The 24,366-nt window shown below is 43.8% G+C and overlaps 1 protein-coding gene across 3 annotated transcripts in view; it reads left to right on the top strand.

The window, feature by feature from the left end:
• SEMA3D (semaphorin 3D) overlaps positions 1-24,366 on the top strand; it is a 259,118-nt gene that overhangs the window by 195,109 nt on the left and 39,643 nt on the right. For all 3 annotated transcript variants that reach the window (XM_030216329.1, XM_030216331.1, XM_030216330.1), the window contains exons 9-11: positions 12,301-12,415; positions 13,387-13,456; positions 16,213-16,357. In XM_030216329.1, the coding sequence (XP_030072189.1) occupies positions 12,301-12,415; positions 13,387-13,456; positions 16,213-16,357 (330 nt within the window). The remainder of the gene's footprint in view (positions 1-12,300; positions 12,416-13,386; positions 13,457-16,212; positions 16,358-24,366) is intronic.

The raw sequence follows: 24,366 nt of genomic DNA, 5'->3' as shown, positions 1-24,366 counted from the left end.
GAAAACATTCTGGAATTAGACCTGCTTTAAAAGCATCTAGGGTAAGGCCAAACCTATCTTTAGACCCATTTGTGATTTGGTTGAGTTGGAGAGGTGGAAGTGGTCGTTTGTGAGAATGAGTGGAGAGTTTCCCAGTGCTTTGTTTCTTTTGTCTGTTTGCCCCAGTCTGTCTGTGAACCTTTTGGCTTTTACGTTTCCTGACCTGCCTCCTTTGAGTCTCACCTCGTCAACTCCTTGTCCACACCTGCTACTACTACTTATCATTTCTATAGCGCTACAAGGTATACGCAGTGCTAGCCCCCCCTCTCAACCACACCTATCCCTTTCTCTGTATCTCGCTCCCTTCCCTCATCCAAACCCTCACTGTCCTCCCATTCTACAGAAGAATGCACTGCAGTTTTAGACGTCCATATCCTAGGTTCATATAATCGGGATTTGGATGGCCTTGCAATATGGACGTCTAAATGCCAAGTTTCAGACATCCAAAGTAAGAATAGAACTTCGAAAATAACCAGCATAGTGTAATAGAAAAAACCATTGTCTATATAATTCAAATATTTGTTGGTAACACAACATCATATGACTTGAAAATCTGAAGCTTCTCCAAGTGCTGTCCTGCAGTGTTACCTCTTGACTACGGGAGCCTTTGATGTTGATTGATCGTAAAAAGCAGAAACTGTCTACAACTTCAGCGTCTTCACCATCTGTTCTGTATTTCCTATTTGCTCCTGTTGTCTTCACTTTAGTCTTTTTTAGATTCAGTTTTAGTTCCATTTTTTTCACAAAGTGAAAAAAAAGAGCATTACTTTTCTTAAAAAGGTACATTCAAGAAAACGTCCCAAAAAACATTGTGATCAAATAAATAAATGATCAAAACTCCCCTTCCCTCTGTGAAAGTGGTTGTTTAATTATATGATTAAAACATAAAGCAAAGGGGGGGGGGGGGGCAATTCTCTAACATGGTGCATAAAAATAGTCCGTTGACGGTGGCATCGACATGACCTGGCTGTTCCAGGTGCTATTCCTTAAGGTAGTACCTAAGTGCCATAGGGGTCCTTTTACTAAGGTGCGCTGAAAAATGGCCTCCGCTAGTGTAGGCATGTGTTTTGGATGCTCACAGATCCATTTTTCAGGGCACCCGTAAAAAAGGCCTTTTTTTGCTCCAAAAATGGACGTCCATCAAAATGAAGATCGGCACGTGTCTATTTTGGGCCTGAGACCCTACCGCCACCCATTCAGTTAGCAGTAAGGTCTTGCGCATTGACCGGGCAATAAGAATCTGCGCACGTACCAGGGGCATAGCTACGTGGGGCCACGGGGGCCTGGGCCCCTGTAGATTTGGCCCTGGACCCCCCTGCCGACGACCCTCTCGACCCCTCCTCCCAACGTGCAGGACATCAGACTCAGAAACAGAATGAAGGAAGAAGAGGACCTCAGCTGGCGGGGGTTGGGATCCCCCACCAACAAAGGTAGGTGACGGCGATGGCAGGGGAAGGTTGTCGGTGGGGGGGGGGGTCAAAGTTGTTGGTGGTGGCGGCAGCTGCGGGGGGGGTTGACAATGGCGGGGGGGGGGCTAAAATGTGCCTCACCTCGGGCTCTGGACCCCCCTCCCGCTGAAGTCTGGCTATGCCCCTGGCACGTACAATGCTGATTACTGCCCGGCTAGCGCCACGTGCTGCTAATATATTTTCCGGCACATATAGTGGACACGTGTAAAAAACAAAATTACCACCGGGGCCACACGGTAGCCAGGCAGTAGTTCCAAGTTGGCGTACGTTGGGGGTGCATAGGCACTTACGTGGCTTAGTAAAAGGGCCTCATAGTGCCTAACTGCAAGGGAGACATACACATGGACGGGCCAAGGCGTGTCTCCCAGTTAAGCACATACACCCCAATATCCGTTTTTGTAAAGCCAGCTGGCACTTGCTCAGTTAACTCGATATTCAGAGCTAACGGACCATTCGTTAGAGCATACAAATAGGACTGCTATTTATGTGGTTTGTTTTATGCACTAACACTGACCGGTTAGCTCTGAATAATGGAAGCAAACCGGGCTCCACCCCCAAAATGCCCCCCACATAGCCAGCTTGCACTTTGGTGCTAACTGCTCATTTTCAATGAAAATACCTGGTTAAGGGGTCCTTTCCCCCTTTTACTAAGCTACAACATAAGGGAGACTGCGCTGGTGTGAGCATGTGTTTTTGATGCGCGCTGAAGCTCCCTTTTACCACAGCGGGTAATTACTGACCCCCCAAATCCCAGGGATATGCGAGAGAAGAAATGGGGGAAAAGACTTGGGATGCTAACATAAGGACTTCAGAATAGAAGGTAAACAGTGTGTAAGAAGAATTAGTTAACATATTAGTGTGACTTTTAAGTCTGAAAATACATCCAAATCAATCTGATTTCTCTCTCTGCTTCAATTTAAGTAAAGTACCAGAGAGGCTATGATATGGTACTTATGTACACTGGATGGTTTGAAAAGTATCTCTTGCAATTTTACTGAGCTGATCTTCTACATTTTACAATGTCTCTGTGACAATTAAGCTTCACAAAGCCTGGCCATGTGAAGGCTTGCTTGAGCAGTTGTGTGTGCCAGGGCAGAGACGGAGTGTCTCTGTACAGCCTGTATCCCCCTCACTCCCTCAGGCGAGCAATGAAAAGGTTGGACAAACAGCATGTTCTGACAGGGACTGTTCAGTTTATGTGAGGTCGGGGCAGTTCTGCTCTAAAGGATCCATCATACCGGCCTGACAAGTTTCTGAATGGTGCAACTGTTCCTTTACCTGCAGGCTTTTTTGTCCATTCCTCTGTGTCTCTGTGGTCAGTTGGTTTACTGCAGTAGGCGTGATTACAGTATTAGGAGAGACCTTCTTTCTCCCTTTCACTAGATCTGACATGCACAAAGGTGAATCCATCGACTTTGACACTGGAGTAATAAATCTCTCGGTTTAGACATGAGGTGGTTTTATTCTCCAGGACTCTCCAACATGAGTAAGATACTTCTTGCAGGTATAACAATAAAAAAAAAACCCACTAAAAAAACAAACAAAATAAAACACTCTGGGTAGATCTGAAAAGGTGTCACCAAATGAAGATAGATGTGTTACATAGTCAACATCGTTAGCTTAGACTCCATTAATGGATGGGAATTGAGACTCTTTTTGAGGTGAACTTTGACACTGGAGGTCACCTTCTGAGATGTCACTAAATTATCAGCAAAGCACTAAATGTTTGCCATCCAGTCCCCAAAAACTCTTCAGTCCACAATCCGGATGTGTAACAGTGCTTTCGGATGTTGGATTTTACCTTTGACCTTACTTGGGGTAACCAGTGGTTGCTGTTCTGTTTGCTTTTTAATTGTATTCATCTCATCTCTCCCCGCTACTACCAACTCCCCCCCCCCCCCATGGTTTCATTACTCACCATATTCTAAAATAGTCCTACATTTTTCCTTTTATACTATTCTCCGCAATCATGCTATTTCTAAAATTAATATGTGCCACATGCAATTTGCAACATGTTTTTCCAATATAATTTTCAGGAAATGAAAATTCATTGACTTAGGATCAAATAACATTTTGCAGCAATGTGTACCGTGATTTAAATAAGCTAATGATATAGTACATGAAGATCCCTATCCACTCAACGCATAACTAGATCATGATTGCAAAATGTTCAGAAAATATTTGAAAATTAGTATCTTGTTGATATCTGTCTCATGTTTCCAACACCCCCAGCTGATTCTAACCGCTGCAAGAGAAAGATCTATTCTTTAAAATATGTTCTCAATGCAAAATGATTTATCTGGGTCTGCTGAAGGGGTTCTGCTCTTGTCTGCAGATGCTACAGAACAGTCGATAAGATTCTGTTGAGAGAGGCTATGTTGGATAGAACCACACTTAGGGGTCCTTTGACTAAGATGCACCGTAAAATGGCCTGCGTTGGTGTAGACGTGTGTATTGGATGCACACAGGTCCATTTTTCAGTGCACCTGAAAAATGGCAAAATGAAAATTGGCCTGCGTCCATTTTGGGTCTGAGACCTTACCGCCACCCATTGACTTAGCAGTAAGGTCTAATGCTTTAACCGAGCGGTAATCGTTAGCATGCATACAATGCCGATTACCACCCGGTTAGCACTGTGCACCAGAAACCTTTCTGGCGCACGTAGTGGATGCACGTAAAAAATGAAATTACCACCCAGGCCACGCGGTGGCCAGGCACTAGTTCAAACTTTACGCACATAGGATGTGCGTATGTACCTACATGGCTTAGTAAAAGGGCCCCTTAATTTATTACCATTGCATCAGCCGCCTATAGCTACCAGAGTTCAAATTGTTATGTTTGGTTTTTCAGATGTGTTTGGTCTTTAAGATGAGCTGAGGTCTCTCTATAGAATACTTTTCCTCCCAGACACAGCTGAGGATTTCTGAAAGGGCTGAAAGTAATTTGAATATGTATATGTTAAGTATCCTTATGGTCTACAATATACAGTAGGTGATCGAGTACACAAGACTTCCTAAAGGGTTGCATCTTGCTGCCGGAATGAAATTCCCTCAGAAACACAGTATTCATAGTAACATAGTAGATGACGGCAGAAAAAGACCTGCATGGTCCATCCAGTCTGCCCAAGAAATGTGCCACCTTTTTGTGTATACCTTACCTTGATTTGTACCTGTCTTTTTCAGGGCACAGACCATACAAGTCTGCCCAGCACTATCCCCGCCTCCCACCTTCGGCTCTGGCACAGACACAGTATTCATCATTTTGATAAATGTTGAAGACCTGGTTATTTATTTATTTAGAACATTTATATCCCACATATTCCCAACATAGCATGCTCTATGTGGCTAACAATTTATAAAGAATGAACATCAAACAAATGCAAGGGCGGAACAAAGAAGAAGGCACAACTTGGGGTGGGGGGGGGGGGATCAACAAGGTTTCTTAAAGATGGTGTTTAAAGGGATTTTTAGAAACCTTACCTGGGTTGGTCAACGCTCGTTAACTAGGTAAGACCTTCTCCTACCCATTTAGCATTGAATATTGACCTCATATATTTTGATACAAGGACAAAAATCTAATGCTGCATTTCTTAAGGAATTTTTCTACAGGCACACTGGTGTGCCAGGACAAAAATATAATGCATCTTTCTGCAAGTCAAGCGGAACAACTAATTCCTGTGGTTTCTTCTCTTTTTGAAAACATAAAATTTAATAGACATACAGTGCTTTAGGGGGGTTGTTATGTGGCGTGGCTGCTGCCCCATAAACCCCAGACCCCAAGGCGAGCCTAAGAGAGAGTGGGAGCTCTTTGTAAGAAAAGGGGGGGGGGGGGGGAGATTTATGATGAAGGGGCATTGGGAGAGTTGATGATGAAAGAGACTTCAGGAGAATTAAGATGGGAGGGCTTCGGGGGGAGGGAGGGATGATTTACTCTGGCTTACCAGAATGAGCGTAAGCTGTGTTATTTAATTTATTAGGATGTATTTACTGCCTTTTTGAAGGAATTCACTCAAGGCAGTGCACAGCAAGAATAAGCAAACATAAACGAAAGACAATTACAGCAGTAAAAATATTCAAAGTATGGCATAGTATGCTACATTACAATATCAACACAATCCGTAACAAAGCATTTTAATAGACAGCATAGGATGTCTTCGACTCCTCCCTCTCCTTCTCTGCACATATTCAGCAGACTTCTAAAACCTGTCGCTTCTTTCTCTATAATATCAGAAAAATTTGCCCTTTCCTTTCTGAGCACACTACCAGAACCTTCATCCACACTCTTATCACCTCTCGCTTAGACTATTGCAACTTGCTTCTTACAGGTCTCCCACTTAGCCATCTGTCTCCTCTTCAATCTGTTCAAAATTCTGCTGCACGACTAATATTCCGCCAGTGTCGTTATGCTCATATTAGCCCTCTCCTCAAGTCACTTCACTGGCTTCCTATCCGTTTCCGCATACAGTTCAAACTCCTCTTATTGACCTATAAGTGCATTCACTCTGCAGCTCCTCAGTACCTCTCCACTCTCATCTCTCCATACATTCCTCCCCGGGAACTCTGTTTGCTGGGTAAATCTCTCATCTGTATCCTTCTCCTCCACTGCTAACTGCAGCCTCCGTTCCTTTCATCTTGCTGCACCATATGCCTGGAATAGACTTCCTGAGCCGGTACGTCAAGCTCCATCTCTGGCCGTCTTCAAATCTAAGCTAAAAACCCACCTTTTTGATGCTGCTTTTAACTCCTAACCCTTATTCACTTTTTCAGAGCCCTTATTTTATCATCATTCCCTTATCTGTTGTTTGTCCTGTTTGTTTGTCCTAATTAGATTGTAAGCTCTGTCGAGCAGGGACTGTCTTCGCTGTGTACGTTTAGTAGCACTATAGAAATAAGTAGTAGTAGTAGTCTTTAGGATTCCGGAATCTTGCTACTCTTTGGGATTCCGGAATCTTGCTGCTGTTTGTCCTTATGCCTTATTTGTCCTGTTGGTCCTGATTAGATTGTAAGCTCTGTCGAGCAGGGACTGTCTCTTCATGTTCAAGTGTACAGCGCTGCTTATGTCTAGTAGCGTTTTAGAAATTATAAGTAGTAGTAGTAGGTGTAAGCAAAGATGGAATACATAGAATACATACATGTTTATTTACTCCTACCCTAGCTGAAATAACATTTAATCACCTTTCTGACCTCATGTGCAACTTTCTTTAAATCAGTCACCTTATTTTCCAACTCCACTTTCTCTCTAACCTATCTGTATGTTCCATCTTTGCTTATACCCTACGCTGTCAATGTAATAGTACCCCTATACTGTATTTGTTCACACCAGAACTATGTAAGCCACTTTGAGCCTACTAATAAGTGGGAAAAGGTGGGATACAAATGTAAAAAATAAATAAATAAAATAAATAAATACATATTCTAGTATACATTAATCTATGGGAATGAAAGATATTCTCTGTTTCTGGTTAATTCCTCCTGAGGTAGTAGCGAAACAGAAGGGACCTTTTGTCGAGGAAATGGCATGATGTTACAGCAGATATAATCGGAGCTCATCCCAGTTGAATGTTTTTCAATTGATGATTATCTTTTCCAGTAGGTATTTTTTTAGTAGTTGTAGCATTAACCTGACACATCATTATTTAAATATTTCCTCTGTTTTTTTTGCTGCAGTGTTTTCTTCTCCGTTAGGGAGTTGTTTTGCACTGTAGTTTGCTTCAGAGGTTCTATTGAAACCCGTGATGAGAGCCTACTTAAAGGGACGACCATCTCTGTAGGTGCCCTAGGATTTTGAGGTTTTCTTTATTTAAATTTATTATACATATGAGGTCCTGGGTTAAAGCCATTGGTTAGAGCATTTTTGTGATTAAGTTTCTATTTCTTGCTCTTCAACATTTTTTTGATTATTAAGTAGTATACTATGCCATACTTTGTATTGTTATCTGAATATTTTTAATGCTGTAATTGTCTATTGCTTATGTTTGATTTATTCTTATTAAGAGAGGAACAGGAGTAAGAAAATAAGGGGATTAATTTAAGAAAGTTGCACATGACATCGTAAAGGTGCTTGATTATTATCTCAGCTAGGGTAGGAGTGGATAAACACGTCCTGCTGCAGTATATGAAGCCCGTGTCACTCCTTGTGTGTGTGTGTGATAACTAAGAAGTTAGTTACTTCTTCCATTAAAGGCCTGGTTGAAGAGCCAAGCTTTCACCTGCTTCCTGAAGTAGAGATAATCTTGTGTTAAAGCTTTTCAGGAAGTGCCTTCCAGAGTGTGGGGGCTACTCCAGAGAAGGCTCGCTGGTGATTATCACATCGTATTATGTCCTTTGGAGAAGGTGTAGTTAGGGATACTCATTGGGAGGACCTTAGTGTCCTTGGAATTTGTAGAGGTTGATCCTTTTCTTCAAGTACTCTGGGCCATTTCCTTTAACGATCTTGAAGATCAGACATAGAGTTTTAAATTTAACCCTGCATTGTAAAGGTAGCAAGTGAAGTTTTTGCAAAAATGGTGTGATGTGGTCATGCAGCTTGCAATCTTCTATGAGTCTTGCTGCAGCATTCTGAATCAATTGGAGTTGATGCAGACTCTTTGTAGTCAGACTAGTGTAGAGTGCATTACAGTAATCCAGTCTTGATGTTATCATGGCATGCACAACTGAAACAAGATTTGCCTTCTCACGGTAATGAGAGAGGCAGTGTAGCTGTCGCAAATAATAGAAGCGTCTCTTGAAGGTTGCTTGGATTTGGGGGATCAGAGTAAGTGTTGAATTTAATTGTATTCCAAGGTTTCTGACTTGTGATTTGAGGGGGAGGTTGTATTGCCCACAAGAGATTTTGATGTCAGGTATGTATCCACTTGTGTTAGGAACCCATAGATGCTCAGTTTTACCTGGGTTCAGACAAAGTTTGTTGCTTTTGGCCCATTCTTGAACTGATGTTAGACAGGTAATAAGTTTATTCAGGGCTGTAGGTAAGTCAGGTTCAATGGGTATGAGTAGCTGCACATCATCCGCGTAGATGCAGAACTGAGTGTCCTTTGACCGAATCAGCTTGGCTTGTGGCTTGAGGTAGATACTGAACAGAACATGTGACAGTATCAGTCCTTGTGGTACCCCACAGGTCATTGTCCATGGTGGTGTAGAGTTGCTGCCAAACAGTATGGACTGATGCCTGTCTGATAGATGGGATCTGAACCAAGCAAGTACTGTTCCAGTGATATGGTTTCTGCCAGTCATGCTAGCATAATATCATGATCCACAGTGTCAAACGCTGCTGAGATATAACACTGAGGCAAATACCTTGTCTCAATTTCTGTGAAGATCATCTAGTAGGGATACGAGGACTTTTTCTGTTCCATAACTGAGTCTAAATCCATATTGACATGGATCTAGCAAGTTTCTCTCTTCTAGCTAATCAATGAGTTGAACACAGACTGTTTGTTCTATAAGTTTTCCTAGAAATGAGATGTCAGATACTGACTGGTAGCTTTCAAGTTTGTCCTGATCAAGGTTGTTCATCTTTAGCAAAGGTTGCATCATTGCCCTTTTTAATGCTGTTGGTGGTTGCCGTTTAGAAAGCGAGGAGTTCATAATTTTTGTGTTGTCTTCTATGAGGCCCCTGCATGCCTGCTGCACCATCTTTGAAGGGCACTCAATCTGCAGCCCCCCATTACCTCTCTACCCTCCTCTCCCCGTATATTCCCACCCGTAACCTCTGCTCTCAGGACAAATCACTCCTATCTGTACCCTTCTCCACCACCGCTAACTCCAGACTCCACCTCTTCTGCCTCGCATCACCTTATGCCTGGAACAGACTTCCCGAGCCCATACGCCATGCGCCCTCCCTGCCCATTTTCATGTCCTTACTCAAAGCCCATCTCTTCTCCCTTGCTTTTGGCGCCTAACCACCTTCCCCATTCATGATACCTACACTGACTACATAGTTTGTTACCTTTAGATTGTAAGCTCTCTTGAGCAGGGACTGTCCTTCCCCATGTTTAAACTTGTACAGCACTGCGTAACCCTGGCAGCGCTATAGAAATGCTAAGTAGTAGTAGTAGTATGGGACAAGAGAGCAGGTAGTTGGTCGAAGGTATCTTAGGGTTTTCTCAAGGCTCTCCTCTGTTATTGGGTTAAAAGAGTCCCATTTGTCTGAGTCAGGAGGGGTTGAGTATGTGTGCTCCAGGTTAGCTGATTGTTGACCGGGTGGGACTGGTAGAGACTTTTAATTTTGTTAGCAAAATGCGCAGCAAAATCACTACAGTTCAGTTTTTGACTGGGTAGGCTGGTTCTGTTGTGGGGGTTGCAGCAGACTGTTTACTATGCTGAACAGGTGCTTGGTTGAATTGGCAGCCTGTTGAATGCATTGAGAAAATTAGTTTTTTTGGTTGTGGTTAAGGCTTGGCGGTATTTTGTCATGTATTTCCAGTGCATTTTTTCTAGCAAGAAAGGTGCCGGTACTCAAATGCTAGGCCACCGTTCAGGGGTGGGGTGATCACTGAAGGGACTCACCCCACAATAGCCAGGCCCCCTGCAACCAGTCACAGAATCTATGACCAGGCAGAATTGGTGTGCAGAGCCTGAGCTCTTTCATTAAAACTTTTGGGGTCCATGGGTCAATTTTAGCAGACACTGGAAAAGGTGCCGGTAGTCAGTACCCCCTCAAAAAAAGCTCTGTGTATTTCCTACAGCTTAGCCTGTCTTCAACCAGGCAAGATTTATGCCATTTCCTTTCAGTTTCCATCCTTTGTGCCTTAAGGGACCGAAGTTCTGGAGAAAACCAAGGTCAACGTTTGTGAGTTGGGCATAAGTCTTTTTTTCAGTGGTGCCGTTTTCCCTAAGGTCTTGGCTAAGTGTGTATTGCAATTATCAACCTGTTCTGACACTGCTGTTGTCTTTTTATCCACATGTGGATAGTCCAAGGTCTCTAGGAAATTCTCAGCAGTCATCTTTTTCTTGTCTCTGATCTCCTTCCAAACTCTGGGAGGTGTCATTTGTTTCAGTTGGTCACGTGTTGAAAACTTATTTAGAAAATTCATGTACTGCAGGAGTAATTAACACCCTGTGGTACCAATGTACATAATAAAAGCAAAATTCTAAATTTACTATGAAAAGAACACCAATTATATTTAGGAAAGTAAATATTACCACTAAGACACAATCATCCTACTTTAAAAAAAAAAAATATATATATATATATATATATATATATATATACACTGGTTATCTCTCTCTCTCTCTCTCCACCCAGAAAACTCAAGTCAACTAAATAAATTACGTAGAGGGGCATAATCGAAAGGGATGCCCAAGTTTTGCTGAGGACGTCCTCGCAAAACATCGTGGCGGAGGGGTGGGGAAACCCGTATTATCGAAACAAGATGGATGTCCATCTTTCATTTTGATAATACGGTCGGGGACTCCCAAATCTTGAAATTTAGGTCGTCCTTAGAGATGGTCATCCCTAGACGTGGTCATTTTGATTTTCAGCAATAATGGAAATCAAGAACGCCCATCTCAGAAACAACCAAATGCAAGTCCTTTGGTCGTGGGAGGAGCCAGCATTCGTTGTGCACTGGTCCCCCTGACATGCCAGGACACCAACCGGGCACCCTAGGGGGCACTGCAGTGGACTTCAGAAATTGCTCCCAGGTACATAGCTCCCTTTCCTTGTGTGCTGAGCCCCCCAACCCCCCCAAACCCACTACCCACAACTGTACACCACTACCATAGCCCTTACGGGTGAAGGGGGCACCTAGATGTGGGTACAGTAGGTTTGTGGTGGGTTTTGGAGGGCTCACATTTACCAGCACAAGGGTAACAGGTAGGGGGGGGATGGGCCTGGGTCCGCCTGCCTGAAGTGCACTACACCCACTAAAACTGCTCCAGGGACCTGCATACTGTTGTGATGGTCCTGAGTATGACATTTGAGGCTGGCACAAAATATTATTAAAGATTTTTTCTGAGGGTGGGAGGGGCTTAGTGACCACTGGGGGAGTAAGGGGAGGTCTTCTGGTCAGTTTGGGCACCTTTTTGTGCCTTGGTCATAAGAAAAACAGGACTCACTGATGTGTGTGGTTACACTGCAACTCGCACACAGGAGACAGTGAAGGTGACTAGATAAAGTGATGATACCGTATGATTTATAAATCTTCTAGATCATACAGCATCATCGCTTTATTTAGACACCTTCACTGTCTCCCGAGTGTGATTTTCTCTTCGAGGTGTTTGCTCTTCTGATTACGCTGCAAACCATTGTCCCAGTTCTGTCCCAGTTTAGATTTTCACACTCAAAGGTATGTTTTTAAATTATAAAAAATGTAAGTTCTCAAAGCATGAAAAAAGTAACTATTAAAAGAACTCTTATGACTTAATGGAAACTTTTGAGTGTGATAAAAACATTGTAAATCCATAAACATACCTCATTTGTCATTATTTATCCCAATAAACACTAGTAAGCATTTAGTATGACTCGTTCAGTTTTCCTGTTTTCAAGTGAATGACGTGCTGCTCAGTTTAAAAATCCTTCTGTCTACACATGCAGGGTCCTGTCTTTTCCTTCAGTAATTATCCCTTCTCCAAAGCCTTTTATATGGCTGTAAAATGTTGAGTGAAAATGTTTAAGGTCTTCCATGTTTTTACTGACTACTTTGATCTCTCTCAGATAAAACAGACTGAGTCCTGACTACAGATGAAATGCAGGCATGCAGCACTGTAAATCATATTAACCTCTACAGCCTTGTTATTAATTCCAGTTACGCTGCTCCATAAAGCTCATAAAATAACCTGTTTCCTCTTAGAATGATGCGGGCGGTCAACGAAGCCTAATAAACAAATGGACCACGTTTCTCAAGGCAAGACTGGTGTGTTCAATCCCGGGTCCTGATGGGGGTGACACCTATTTCGATGAACTGCGTAAGTTACCTTTATGAACATTTGTAGAGCTTTTGTCTTACTTTAAACATGTTGGAGCTACTTACGTTTATGGAAACGCACGAAGGTTGACAACCCCTTTGTAACAGGATGAGCCAGAGACACCCCAGGAGTGTGAGGTATCCATGGAACAGATTTAAAAACAATTCAAAATTCAGTTAATATTATGCTGTGGTAGCAAGAAGTAGACATTGGAAACAAAAAAAACCCCCTAACAATCAATATTTATTTATTTATTGGGATTTATTAACCGCCTTTATGAAGAGATTCACAAAGACAGTGTACAGCAAGTACAGTTTAACATAAAATTTACAATTTTGTTATCAGCATAACAATAGTAAAATAACAACGAATAAACATAAATACAATGAGGGTCCCTTTTACTAAGCTCCGTAGGCGCCTATGCGTGCTCAACGCACGCCAATTTGGAACCTACCACTTGGCTATCGCGTGGCCTGGGCAGTAATTTCATTTTGTACTTGTGTCCAGTAGGCGCTCCGGAAAGTTTCCGGTGCGTGGCACTAACAGGGTGGTAATCGGCATTGTGTGCGCACTGATGATTACCGCCCGGTTAACGTGTGAGACCTTACCGCTAAGTCAATGGGTGGCGGTAAGGTCTCAGTCCCAAAACGGACAAGCGCTAATTTTCATTTTGCCGCACGTCCATTTTCGGACAAAAGAAAAAGGCCTTTATTGCAGGTGTACGATGAAAAACGAACCTGGGTGCATCCAATACACGCGTCTACACCAGCGTAGGCCACCTTTCGGCACACCTTAGTAAAAGGACCCCTAAATGAGGTAAACTTGAAAGCAGTAAATTGAAACCTAATAATAGAACTACCGTGAAACAGTATCAAAAGTATACACATTTGACAGCACTGGAATTCAAATACCAGAGGTATAATACAATGCGTTAAGGTTATTATCTGATAAATTGAAATGTCCCTTTGCAGAAGATACATTCCTACTTCCAACGAAAGATGAAAGAAGTCCACTAGTGTTTGGGATCTTCACCACCACAAGGTGTGTCTAATCTCTTGTTATACAGCTTATTATTTTTTGTGAATGGGCAGAGTAGATAGACCAAAAAGTTTGTATTCTGTTGTCATTTTCTCTGTTTCTCTGTTCATTGAGTCTTCAGGCCTGTTTCATAATGAAGAGAACTCTCTACTAGCTTTGTCATGTCTGTCTGTCCATATGTTCATCTGTAAACATAGTATGAATGCAGCCAGTGTGCAGTTCCCCATTTCTTACCACATACCAAATGCTAAGTGACCTTTGGATATGTTTATGGGTTTCGTTTCATGTCCCTGGGGACCTTTCGTTTGTACTGTTGACTTCATATCCCCTAATGGATAGGGAGGGCATCGGTCAAAGGCATTGCCACTCATAAATGTCTGCTTTATACACAGAATTGGGGCTTTCTGAAAACTTTCCACCCCCTATGTGTATTCAGGCTTATGCGGCACATATGTTTGCCTGTCTTGAGAAGGGGTGTTTTTCGGGGCAGGATTGAAGCACAGATAACAGTTATACATAAAGGGTGAGATAGTTTTTTTGCAGTTTTGTCAACAAAAGCTTGGAATTCGAACAAGAAATTTTACACACTTATTTAGTCATCATACTTACATATTACTACCCTGTTTCCCCGAAAGTAAGTCATCCCCCGAAAATAAGACCTAGTAGAGGTTTTCCTAAATTGGTAGATATAAGGCCTCCCCCGAAAATAAGACCTAGCAAATTTTTGTTTGAAAGCAGGGCCGCCGAGAGCCGGACAAGGCCGCCCCCGGGCTGCCCCCCCCACCCGAGGTCGCCGGGCCCACCCTCCTTCGCTCCCAGAACTAACCTTAAACGCCTCCTTTCACCTTCGCAGCAAGCAGCAGCAGGGCAGACCTCTCCTTCCTTCTGTGCCCCGCCCTCACGGACGTTACGTCAGGCGAGGGCGGGACACGGAAGGAAGGAGTGGCCTGCCCTGCTGCTGCTTGCTGCGAAGGTGAAAGGAGGCGTTTAAGGTTAGTTCCGGGAGCGACGGAGGGTGGGCGGGCCAACCCTGATCCAACCCCGATGTTTCTCCGAAAAATAAGACAGCCCCTGAAAATAAGACCTAGCGCATTTTGGGGGGCAAAAATTAATATAAGACAGTGTCTTATTTTCGGGGAAACACGGTATTAAGCACGTGGAGGGGCATTTTCGATATGATGTCAAAATCCAATTTTGGACGCTTTTCTGAAAATGTCTAAAAATGAAGTGGTGAACATAATGATTTTTGAACCTAAAAAAGGGCTATCTTTTTGTTTTGCTAGATGTTTTTGTGCTGAATGCATCTATCTTGTTAGACCGTTTTTTTGGAAAAAAAAAAAGGTTGAAGGGAAAAACACGCAAAAACAAGCCATTGGTATTTATTGGGGGGCAGCATTCTTAGTAGACTGGCCACACAGACATCTCAGCAGAGCGGTGGGGTACCCCAGGGGGCACTGCAGTAGACTCCATTTTAAAAATCCCAGGTATATATCTCACCATTACCTCATTAAATTATAGAGTGAGTCCTCCAAATCCCACCAAAACCCTACTGTACCAAATTATACACCACTACAATAGCTGTTATGGCTGCAGGTGTCACCTATGTATAGGTACAGTAGGCTTTTGGTGTGTTTTGGATAGCTCACACTTTCCACCACAAGTGTACCAGTTAGAGTGGGATATGGGCCTGGGTTCCCTTCTCTACAGAGCACTGTACCAACCAGTAGACTACTCCAGGAACCTGCTTGCTGCTTTAATAGGCCTGGCCATAACATCTGAAACTATCTTCCTCATGGTAGCTCTACTCACAAAATGGCTGCCGTAACCTCTTGTGGTAGCCTCACGAGATTGCTACTAGATGTCATGGCAGCCATTTTGAGAGCAGTACTATTATGGACAGGAGTGACTGGGGATCACTCCTGCCCTGACTACTCCCATAGACTTCCAGGGTTTGTAAGATAGATCTGAGGGGAACATCTACAGGTGGGCACAGGGGAGAGACAACTGCTGTTCAGAGGGAGAGGGAGAAGGACAAACAGGATAAAGCACAAATTTTCAGTTTTCACTGAAAAGACATTTTCAGTTTGGGTTGAAACAGAAACCATGCCCATAGTCTTTCGTGTGAAACTTAAACCAGGCAGAAGAATGATTTTGAGCCAGTTTCAGCACTGTAACCAAAACCAAGGAGATCAATTAAACAACAGTAAACCAAGAAAACGTGGTATTAGGTCAAAGAGTACTACTACTACTACTACTATTTAGCATTTCTATAGCGCTACACGGCATACGCAGCGCTGCACAAACATAGAAGAAAGACAGTCCCTGCTCAAAGAGGATGTTTACCAGGACTGCGTTTTTAAGCACCACTGAGTATTTGGGGGCGGCCCGCTGAGCTGCCTCTCCTGCCTGCTTAAACACCCGTTCAATATGAACGCCTTCATGTTGATACAACACAAAGCAGTATAACTAATATTAATCACTTCCTACCCTTCCACTGAAGATTCAAAGTCTCAAACCCCTACACAGCAGTTCAAGAAAAATCCTCTGTAGTGATCCCCTCCCAATTACTCTTCCCTTCCCCCTCCTTAAAAACTGTTCACTCAACGCAATGGAACTTTATTCCAGACTTTAAATGAAGAGTGATTATTACATGCTACATTTAGTTGAGTGCCAGCGTGATGGAGAAAGCAGTCCAGTTGTTCTCCACTGGCTCCTCAGCTCTGCTGAACCAACCATTGAAAAGTCTCTTCTTTTTCCAGTTCGATATTTAAGGGCTCTGCAGTCTGTGTCTATAGCTTGGCTGATATCAGAACCGTCTTTAATGGTCCCTATGCCCATAAAGAAAGCCCAGACCACCGATGGGTGCAGTATGAGGGCCGAATTCCATATCCTCGACCTGGCACAGTACGTATCCAGTTTCTAATTAACATTACTTCTCTTTCTGGTCATATATACAGGGATGGTGGGCTTGGGGCATGTTTAGCAAAGTGAATTTCCACGTGCTGTTAGTTCACAATTACCACACTAGCATGACAGTGCATGCTAACTTTATAGCGTGCTTCAAGGTGGGAAACGTGGGGGTTATGAACAGGGAAACGTTGTGGCCTGAGCACTCCCAACTTACTGCTGATGCAGATTAAGGGGCCCTTTTACTAATGCATGCCGAAAAATGGCCTGCGCTGGTGTAGACGTGTGTATCGGACACGCGCAGGTCCATTTTTCAGTGCACCTGCAAAAAAAAGGTCTGGTATTTTGGGGGCGAAAATGGACGTGCGGCAAAATGAGACTTGGCATGCATCCATTTTGGGCCGGACACCTTACTGCCACCCATTGAGTTAGCGGTAAGGTCTCACGCATTAACCGGGCAGTAATCATCAGCACACTTATAATGGCAATTACCGCCCAATTGGCGTGCGTAGTGGATGCACGTAAAAAATGAAATTACCGCCAGGGCCATGTGGTAGCTGGGTGGTAATTCAAAATTGACACGTGTAGGACATGCCTACGTGGATTAGCAAAAGGGCCCCTAAGTACTTTTCTGTGTGGTAACTATATGGGAGGGTAGTTAGTGGGGTCCCGCAGGGGTCTGTGCTGGGCCCGTTGCTTTTTAATGTATTTATAAATGACCTAGAGATGGGAATAACTAGTGAGGTAATTAAATTCGCCGATGACACAAAATTATTCAGGGTCGTCAAGTCGCAGGAGGAATGTGAACGATTACAGGAGGACCTTGCGAGACTGGGAGAATGGGCGTGCAAGTGGCAGATGAAGTTCAATGTTGACAAGTGCAAAGTGATGCATGTGGGTAAGAGGAACCCGAATTATAGCTACGTCTTGCAAGGTTCCGCGTTAGGAGTTACGGATCAAGAAAGGGATCTGGGTGTCGTCGTCGATGATACGCTGAAACCTTCTGCTCAGTGTGCTGCTGCGGCTAGGAAAGCGAATAGAATGTTGGGTGTTATTAAGAAGGGTATGGAGTCCAGGTGTGCGGATGTTATAATGCCGTTGTATCGCTCCATGGTGCGACCGCACCTGGAGTATTGTGTTCAGTACTGGTCTCCGTATCTCAAAAAAGATATAGTAGAATTGGAAAAGGTACAGCGAAGGGCGACGAAAATGATAGTGGGGATGGGACGACTTTCCTATGAAGAGAGGCTGAGAAGGCTAGGGCTTTTCAGCTTGGAGAAGAGACGGCTGAGGGGAGATATGATAGAAGTGTATAAAATAATGAGTGGAATGGATCGGGTGGATGTGAAGCGACTGTTCACGCTATCCAAAAATACTAGGACTAGAGGGCATGAGTTGAAGCTACAGTGTGGTAAATTTAAAACGAATCGGAGAAAATTTTTCTTCACCCAACGTGTAATTAGACTCTGGAATTCATTGCCGGAGAACGTGGTACGGGCGGTTAGCTTGACGGAGTTTAAAAAGGGGTTAGATAGATTCCTAAAGGACAAGTCCATAGACCGCTATTAAATGGACTGGAAAAATTCCTCATTTTTAGGTATAACTTGTCTGGAATGTTTTTACGTTTGGGGAGCGTGCCAGGTGCCCTTGACCTGGATTGGCCACTGTCGGTGACAGGATGCTGGGCTAGATGGACCTTTGGTCTTTCCCAGTATGGCACTACTTATGTACTTATGTACTTATGTTAAGAACGGCCCTGAGAGTGAACTTACTGCATGTTAATTTTTTGCATTTACAGCACGGTAAGTAGAAATCTGTCCTGCTCTTTGGTAAAGCCGTCCTTTTAATTTTATTTCATGCTAACATGGTCTCTTCATTAGTTTCACTAATGTCATGTAGGCAATATTTATTCATTTATGAAACATTTGATTACCCCACTCGTATTAAATTATGATGTGCATTGGTGAACATCCAAATTCAGGAGTACTCCAAAAACCCAAGCTGGAGTTATTTACTTTGACAACAACATTAAAACCAGAACCAGCTTCTGTCTGTTGGCTTCATTTGTATTTGTTTCACTGGCAGACCAGGAGCAGCTGGAGATTGAAATAGGGTAAGGCGATTGGGGTTGGACGGGAGAGGATTTTTCTTTTTACAGTGGTTTATTTTTTACTCCAGTGGTGGGACAATTTTAGTAACATCACAAATGCAGAGAACTGCTACCAAGAGAACCGCATTGTATGTGTCAAAATGGTTACATTTCTGGTAAGTGAAGGTTTCTCAAAGTATGAGGAAGTCTAAGCAGGGCCGCTGAGAGACTGGGCCAGGCCCGGGACAAGGCGGCCCCCGGGCCCCCCCCCACCCGAGGTCCCCGGGCCCCCCTCCACCCGCCACTAGGCCGGGCCCTCTCTCCACCCACGGGCCCTCTGCATTGAACTTAAGCGCCTCACCTTCGAAAGCACAGCAAGCAGCGGCAGACCCTTCTGTGTCCCGCCCTCGCGGAAGTTACAACAGGCGAGGGTGGGACGTGGAAGGAAGGAGTGGTCTGCCGCTGCTTGCTGCGCTTTCGAAGGTGAGGCACTTAAGTTCAATGCCAGGGAGCGATGGCAGGTGGGACGGACTGCGGCGGCAGCGACAGCCCCCCCCCCGGAGGCCTGGGCCCGGGGAACTTTGTCCCCCCTATCCCCTCTTTTCGGCGGCCCTGAGTCTGAGTGATGTAGAAACCCATCGCGGAGTGTGGAGCAAGGCATAAAGGGCAACCATGTGAGTCACAGAGTTTGGAATGGAAAGGATGTGGGCTAGAACTGCCCGGGCTCCGGGTAGCTGAGGTGAAGCCGTGGGCCTCTGCTTTCAGGATCCAATTGGAGAAAGAGGCTGGAGGATTTCCAGGAGGGACTAGGCAATCTTCAGGGGTTTGGAATGCTTCCAAGTCACTGGAATCAAGTATTTTATCTGGAGACAAAGGATACAGCCAGGTGTTTTGCTATAACTGTTTCTGTGGGAGGAAATCAACCAAGACGTTCTAAGAAGGGGGGGGGGGGGGGGGGAAGTCCCAGCATTTCTCAGGAAGCTTGAGAAGTGCTTCTATGCACATTTGCAATTATTTTCACTCTTGTATACGCCTTTTGGATATTGATTTAGGTAAGCTACCGACCATTTCCCGTGATTTTCTGCCTTCTTGTAGTATTTTTGCTGATTTTGGACCAGTAAAGTTTATTTTTCTGGTTTGGAGCATGTGAAGGTTTTCTTTGAGATACTGTATGATGGACATCCTCTTAGGACCTCACAACATGGCTGCCCCCCATCCCAGAATCCATGTTCAAGAAACTGCAACAAGTTTCCAGAACTCAACGACCTCTGAAGCTCCCTTTTTGGAATTGCAAGAAGTGTCTTAGGGGGCAGAGCTTAGACAAATAAAACATAACACACTGGACTGGTGTTCTGACTTCACCTTCTACTTAGAGGTTGATACATAGAAGTTGTTCCGCTGATCTAGTTACAGGGCAGGTTTTATCATGAATATGATACTTTTATAGGAAAGTCCAATTAAATCTCTAGTGACCTCCTACTCAATCAGTTACTTCCAACCAGTGATAGGAGCAGCTGCAAATGGATCACTTTCCTTGGTGCCCCTCTGCGTTACAAGGACCACTTGGGTATAATTTATGCCACTAGAACTGAACACTAGGAAACCAGAGTTCATATCCAACTCCTTGACATTTTTGGGGTTCAGGATCCCTTGACTCAACTACAAACTTAGGCCCTTATTGTACTAACCTACAGTAAACTAGTACCTTCTTCTGCTGTTTTACTGGGTGAAATGTTACCATGAAATTCATTAGCTTGTGGTATCTCAGTACCAAGGGGGGAGTGTTCTTTCTTAAGGGATCAGGGTGGAATGTATTTTTCTTAAGTACTGGTCCCTTTAAATTGCTCCATGAAAAGTTAACAGCACTTCTTGAACTAATTTGCTCAGTGAAATTAGGACTTCTCTTGGTCAACGCAGTTCTGTTTTTCTAGTATCTGTAGACTTGTCTTGTCTGCAGCTTTTGATCTTGTCAACCATCCCCTCCTTCTACCATGCCTTTCTGATCTTGATCTTTGTGGTTTGGTTCTTAGTTGGTTCTCTTATGGCTGCTTGTTTCCATTTCACTCTACGATCTACTACTACTACTTATCACTTCTATAGCGCTACAAGGCATACGCAGCGCTGTACATCATACATAAAAAGACAGTCCCTGCTCAGAGAGCTCACAATCAAACGATCTCCCCTAATGCCTCCCCTATTGTTCTCTAGGGTTCTCTGTTGGCCCCCAGCTCTTTTAAATGTATTCCTCTCATCTGTTCCTTATCTTGTCCAATCTGTGGGCTGTAGCCTATATTGTTATGCCATCAATTTACAAATTTTGTTAACTATTCAACTTCTTTGGATGTAATTTCCCTACAGTCCTGCTTAACAGAAGTCAGCAACTGGTATCATAAAAACAATCTTCCTCCCCTCGATCCCCATTGTACCTAAAACACTAGTACCATTATTTAACCACTATATCACCTGTATTTGTTTCTACCAGTCTAGGCGATCGCCTTCACTGTACTATGTAAGCCACATTGAACCTGCAAATAGGTGGGAAAATGTGGGCTACAAATGTAACAAATAAATAAATAAATAAACCTTTTCCTGGATGTAACCAAATGTGAGGCAATCAACTTTTCTTTGCCCCGCACACTATCCAGCTTATAATCGAACGAGAAAAACGCCCAAGTTCCGACCTAAATCGGGAGATGGGCGTTTATCTCACAAAAACAAATAAAGCGGTATAATCGAAAGCCGATTTTGGACGTTTTCAACTGCACTCCGTCACGGATGCGGACAAAGTTGATGGGGGCGTGTCAGAGGTGTGGCGAAGGCGGAACTGGGGCGTGGTTATCTGCCGAACAGAGATGGGCGCATTTCACAGATAATGGGACAAAAGTATGCGTTTTTAGCTAGAATTTAGGGCACTTTTCCTGGACCCTGTTTTTTCACAAATAAGGCCCCAAAAAGTGCCCTAAATGACCAGATGACCACTGGAGGGAATCGGGGATGACCTCCCCTGACTCCCCCAGTGGTCATAAACCCCCTCCCACCACAAAAAATGATGTTTCACAACTTTTTATTTTGACCCTCAAATGTCATACCCACCTCCCTGGCAGCAGTATGCAGGTCCCTGGAGCAGTTGTTAGGGGGTGCAGTGGACTTCAGGCAGGTGGACCCAGGCCCATCCCCCCCCCTACCTGTTACAATTGTGCTGCTTAATGCTTAGTCGTCCAACCCCCCCCCGAACCCACTGTACCCACATGTAGGTGCCCCCCTTCACTCCTTAGGGCTATAGTAATGGTGTAGACTTGTGGGCAGTGGGTTTTGAGGGGGATTTGGGGGGCTCTACACACAAGGGAAGGGTGCTATGCACCTGGGAGCTCTTTTACCTTTTGTTCTGTTTTTGTAAAAGTGCCCCCTAGGGTGCCTGGTTGGTGTCCTGGCATGTTAGGGGGACCAGTGCACTACGACTCCTGGCCCCTCCCACGAACAAATGCCTTGGATTTATTCGTTTTTGAGCTGGGCGATTTCATTGTCCATTATCGCTGAAAAGCAAAAACGCCCAGCTCACAACTTGGCGAATAAAACATGGACGTCTAATTTTTTCGAAAATACGCTTGGGTCCGCCCCTTCACGGACCCGTTCTCGGAGATAAACGCCCATGGAGATAGGCGTTTCTGTTCGATTATGCCCCTCTAAGTCTTCCACCTTCTGGGATTCCTTTTCCTTTAGTTGCTGCCATCGAGATCCTGAGTTTCCTTTTAACCTTTGCCTCACTTATAGATCACACCTCAATTTGGTTGTTTATTATTCTTCCTCTGACATATCACATTGATTAGAACTTTTTTCTTTCATGAATTGACTACTGACACTCATTACTCAATGGGCTCCCTGTGGCCTCCTCTTAATGTCTCTACATCATTCAATCCACCATAGACTTCTGTTGGGGGCACAACCCTTCCATCATGTTTCGCCTCAGTTGGCTTCTCAACATTGGTTTCTCATCTCTGTTTGCCTTACTGTAAGAGCCTGCAACTAAGTGGGAAAATGTGGGGTGTAAATGTGTTAAATAAAATTCAGTAAATTATTGCTCAAATTTGGGCACTGAAAAAAAAATGCACGCTGACAATTAACATCCGGTTAAAGCGTGAGACCTTACCGCTAAGTCAGTGGGTGGCGGTAAGGTCTCAGGCGCAAAATGGACACATGCCAATTTTCATTTTGCTGCACGTCCATTTTCGGCCAAAAAAGAGAGGCCTTTTTCGCAGGTGCACTGAAAAACGAATTTGCACGCATCCATAAGAAGATAAGAGTAGCCATACTGGATCAGACCAATGGTCCATCTAGCCCAGTATCCTGTTTTCCAAACAATAGTCCAATACATGCGTCTACACCAGCGCAGGCCACTTTTCGGCGCACCTTAATAAAAGAACTCCTAGGTAATTTACACTTGTAAAAATCTGTTTAACTTTAATTAACATACGCATGACTCCACGGAGCAGAGCGTGAAGGGGGCATTATGCTTATTTCTCATTTTCAAAACCACCTGAAAATGGAAAAGGTTTGAACTTCAGAGCTCAGGTCCTTAATTGGCTTCCCCTTGGATCACACGCACATGTATGTATGTCAGCCTTGCAGAAAATACGATCATGTTTTTGCACGTATGGACCTAGAGACCCTATAGAAATGTAGGCTGTTAACACTTAGGGGAAAATGTTACAAAAGTAACCTGAATTTGGATACCAAAATGCTGAATTCTGTGCGCATAATTTTTTAACAGCATCCGGACATCCAGATTTAGGTGCTGTGCTTATGCAATGTAAAAGGCAGGTATAAAAAAAGTGAGCTCATAAATGTTGCATTTTAGAGTGTAACATAGTATAAGATACAAGCATAAGTGCAGGACCCGCCCATGCACCTCCCCCTAGGACCACCCCCTTATAATTACATGCTATGCACCCTGCACTCTCACATTCCTGCGTATAAATGCCAGTATTCTAGAACCTTGGAATACAAATGGTTCTTACATTTAGGCGCTTAGATTATAGAATGAGGGGCTTAAAGCAAGGTGGTTATTAATAACTGTTTTGGGATCTTGCCAGGTCCTTGTGACCTGGATTGGCCACTGTTGGAAACAGGATACTGGGATTGATGGACCTTCGGTCTGTCACACTATGGCAATACTTATGTACTTGGGATTCTGAATAGAATATTGCTACTCTTTGGGCTTCTAAATGGAATGTTGCTACACTTTGAAATTCTGCATGGAATCTTGCGAGTTCTAGAATCTTGCTACTCTTTGGGGTTCTACATGGAATGTTGCTACACTTTGAAATTCTGCATGGAATCTTGCTATTCTTTAGGATTCTAGAATCTTGCTGCTCTTTGGGGTTCTACATGGGATGTTGCTACTGTTTGGATTTCCGCCAGGTACTTGTGACCTGGATTGGCCACTGTTGGAAACAGGATGGTGGGCTTGATAGACCTTTAGTCTGCCCCAGTATGGCAATTCTTATGTACTTATGTAGTAATTCACTGAAATCTAAGGGGTACTACTACTAAGGTACACTAACAGATTTAGTGCAAGCTAAATGATAATGTAATGGGCGTCTGCTAATCATTAGCCTGCGCTAAATCCATTAGCATAGAAACATGACGACAGATAAGGGCTGAGTACCCACTAACTCTTCCTTTTCCTAAGGGATCCCACGTGTCTGTCCCACGCTTTCTGGCAGTCTTCGTCTCTGCGATCTCCACCGGGAGGCCATTCCACGCATACACAGCTTAGTAAAAGGACCCCATATGCTGATACCTAGAAAGACATAAAAATGTTATGTGTCTTTCACTGAAATGCACCTCAGCATTTAAAAGGAATGTCACTGAGATGGATCGTGATTTCTTCTGCCTAAAAGCTACTACCTCTGTAATC

Source organism: Microcaecilia unicolor, chromosome 10 (genome assembly GCF_901765095.1).
Source record: "Microcaecilia unicolor chromosome 10, aMicUni1.1, whole genome shotgun sequence".
Taxonomy (NCBI): Eukaryota; Metazoa; Chordata; class Amphibia; order Gymnophiona; family Siphonopidae; genus Microcaecilia; species Microcaecilia unicolor.
The sequence above is the reverse complement of the archived record's forward strand: the minus strand, read 5'-3'. Positions and strand labels throughout refer to the sequence as shown.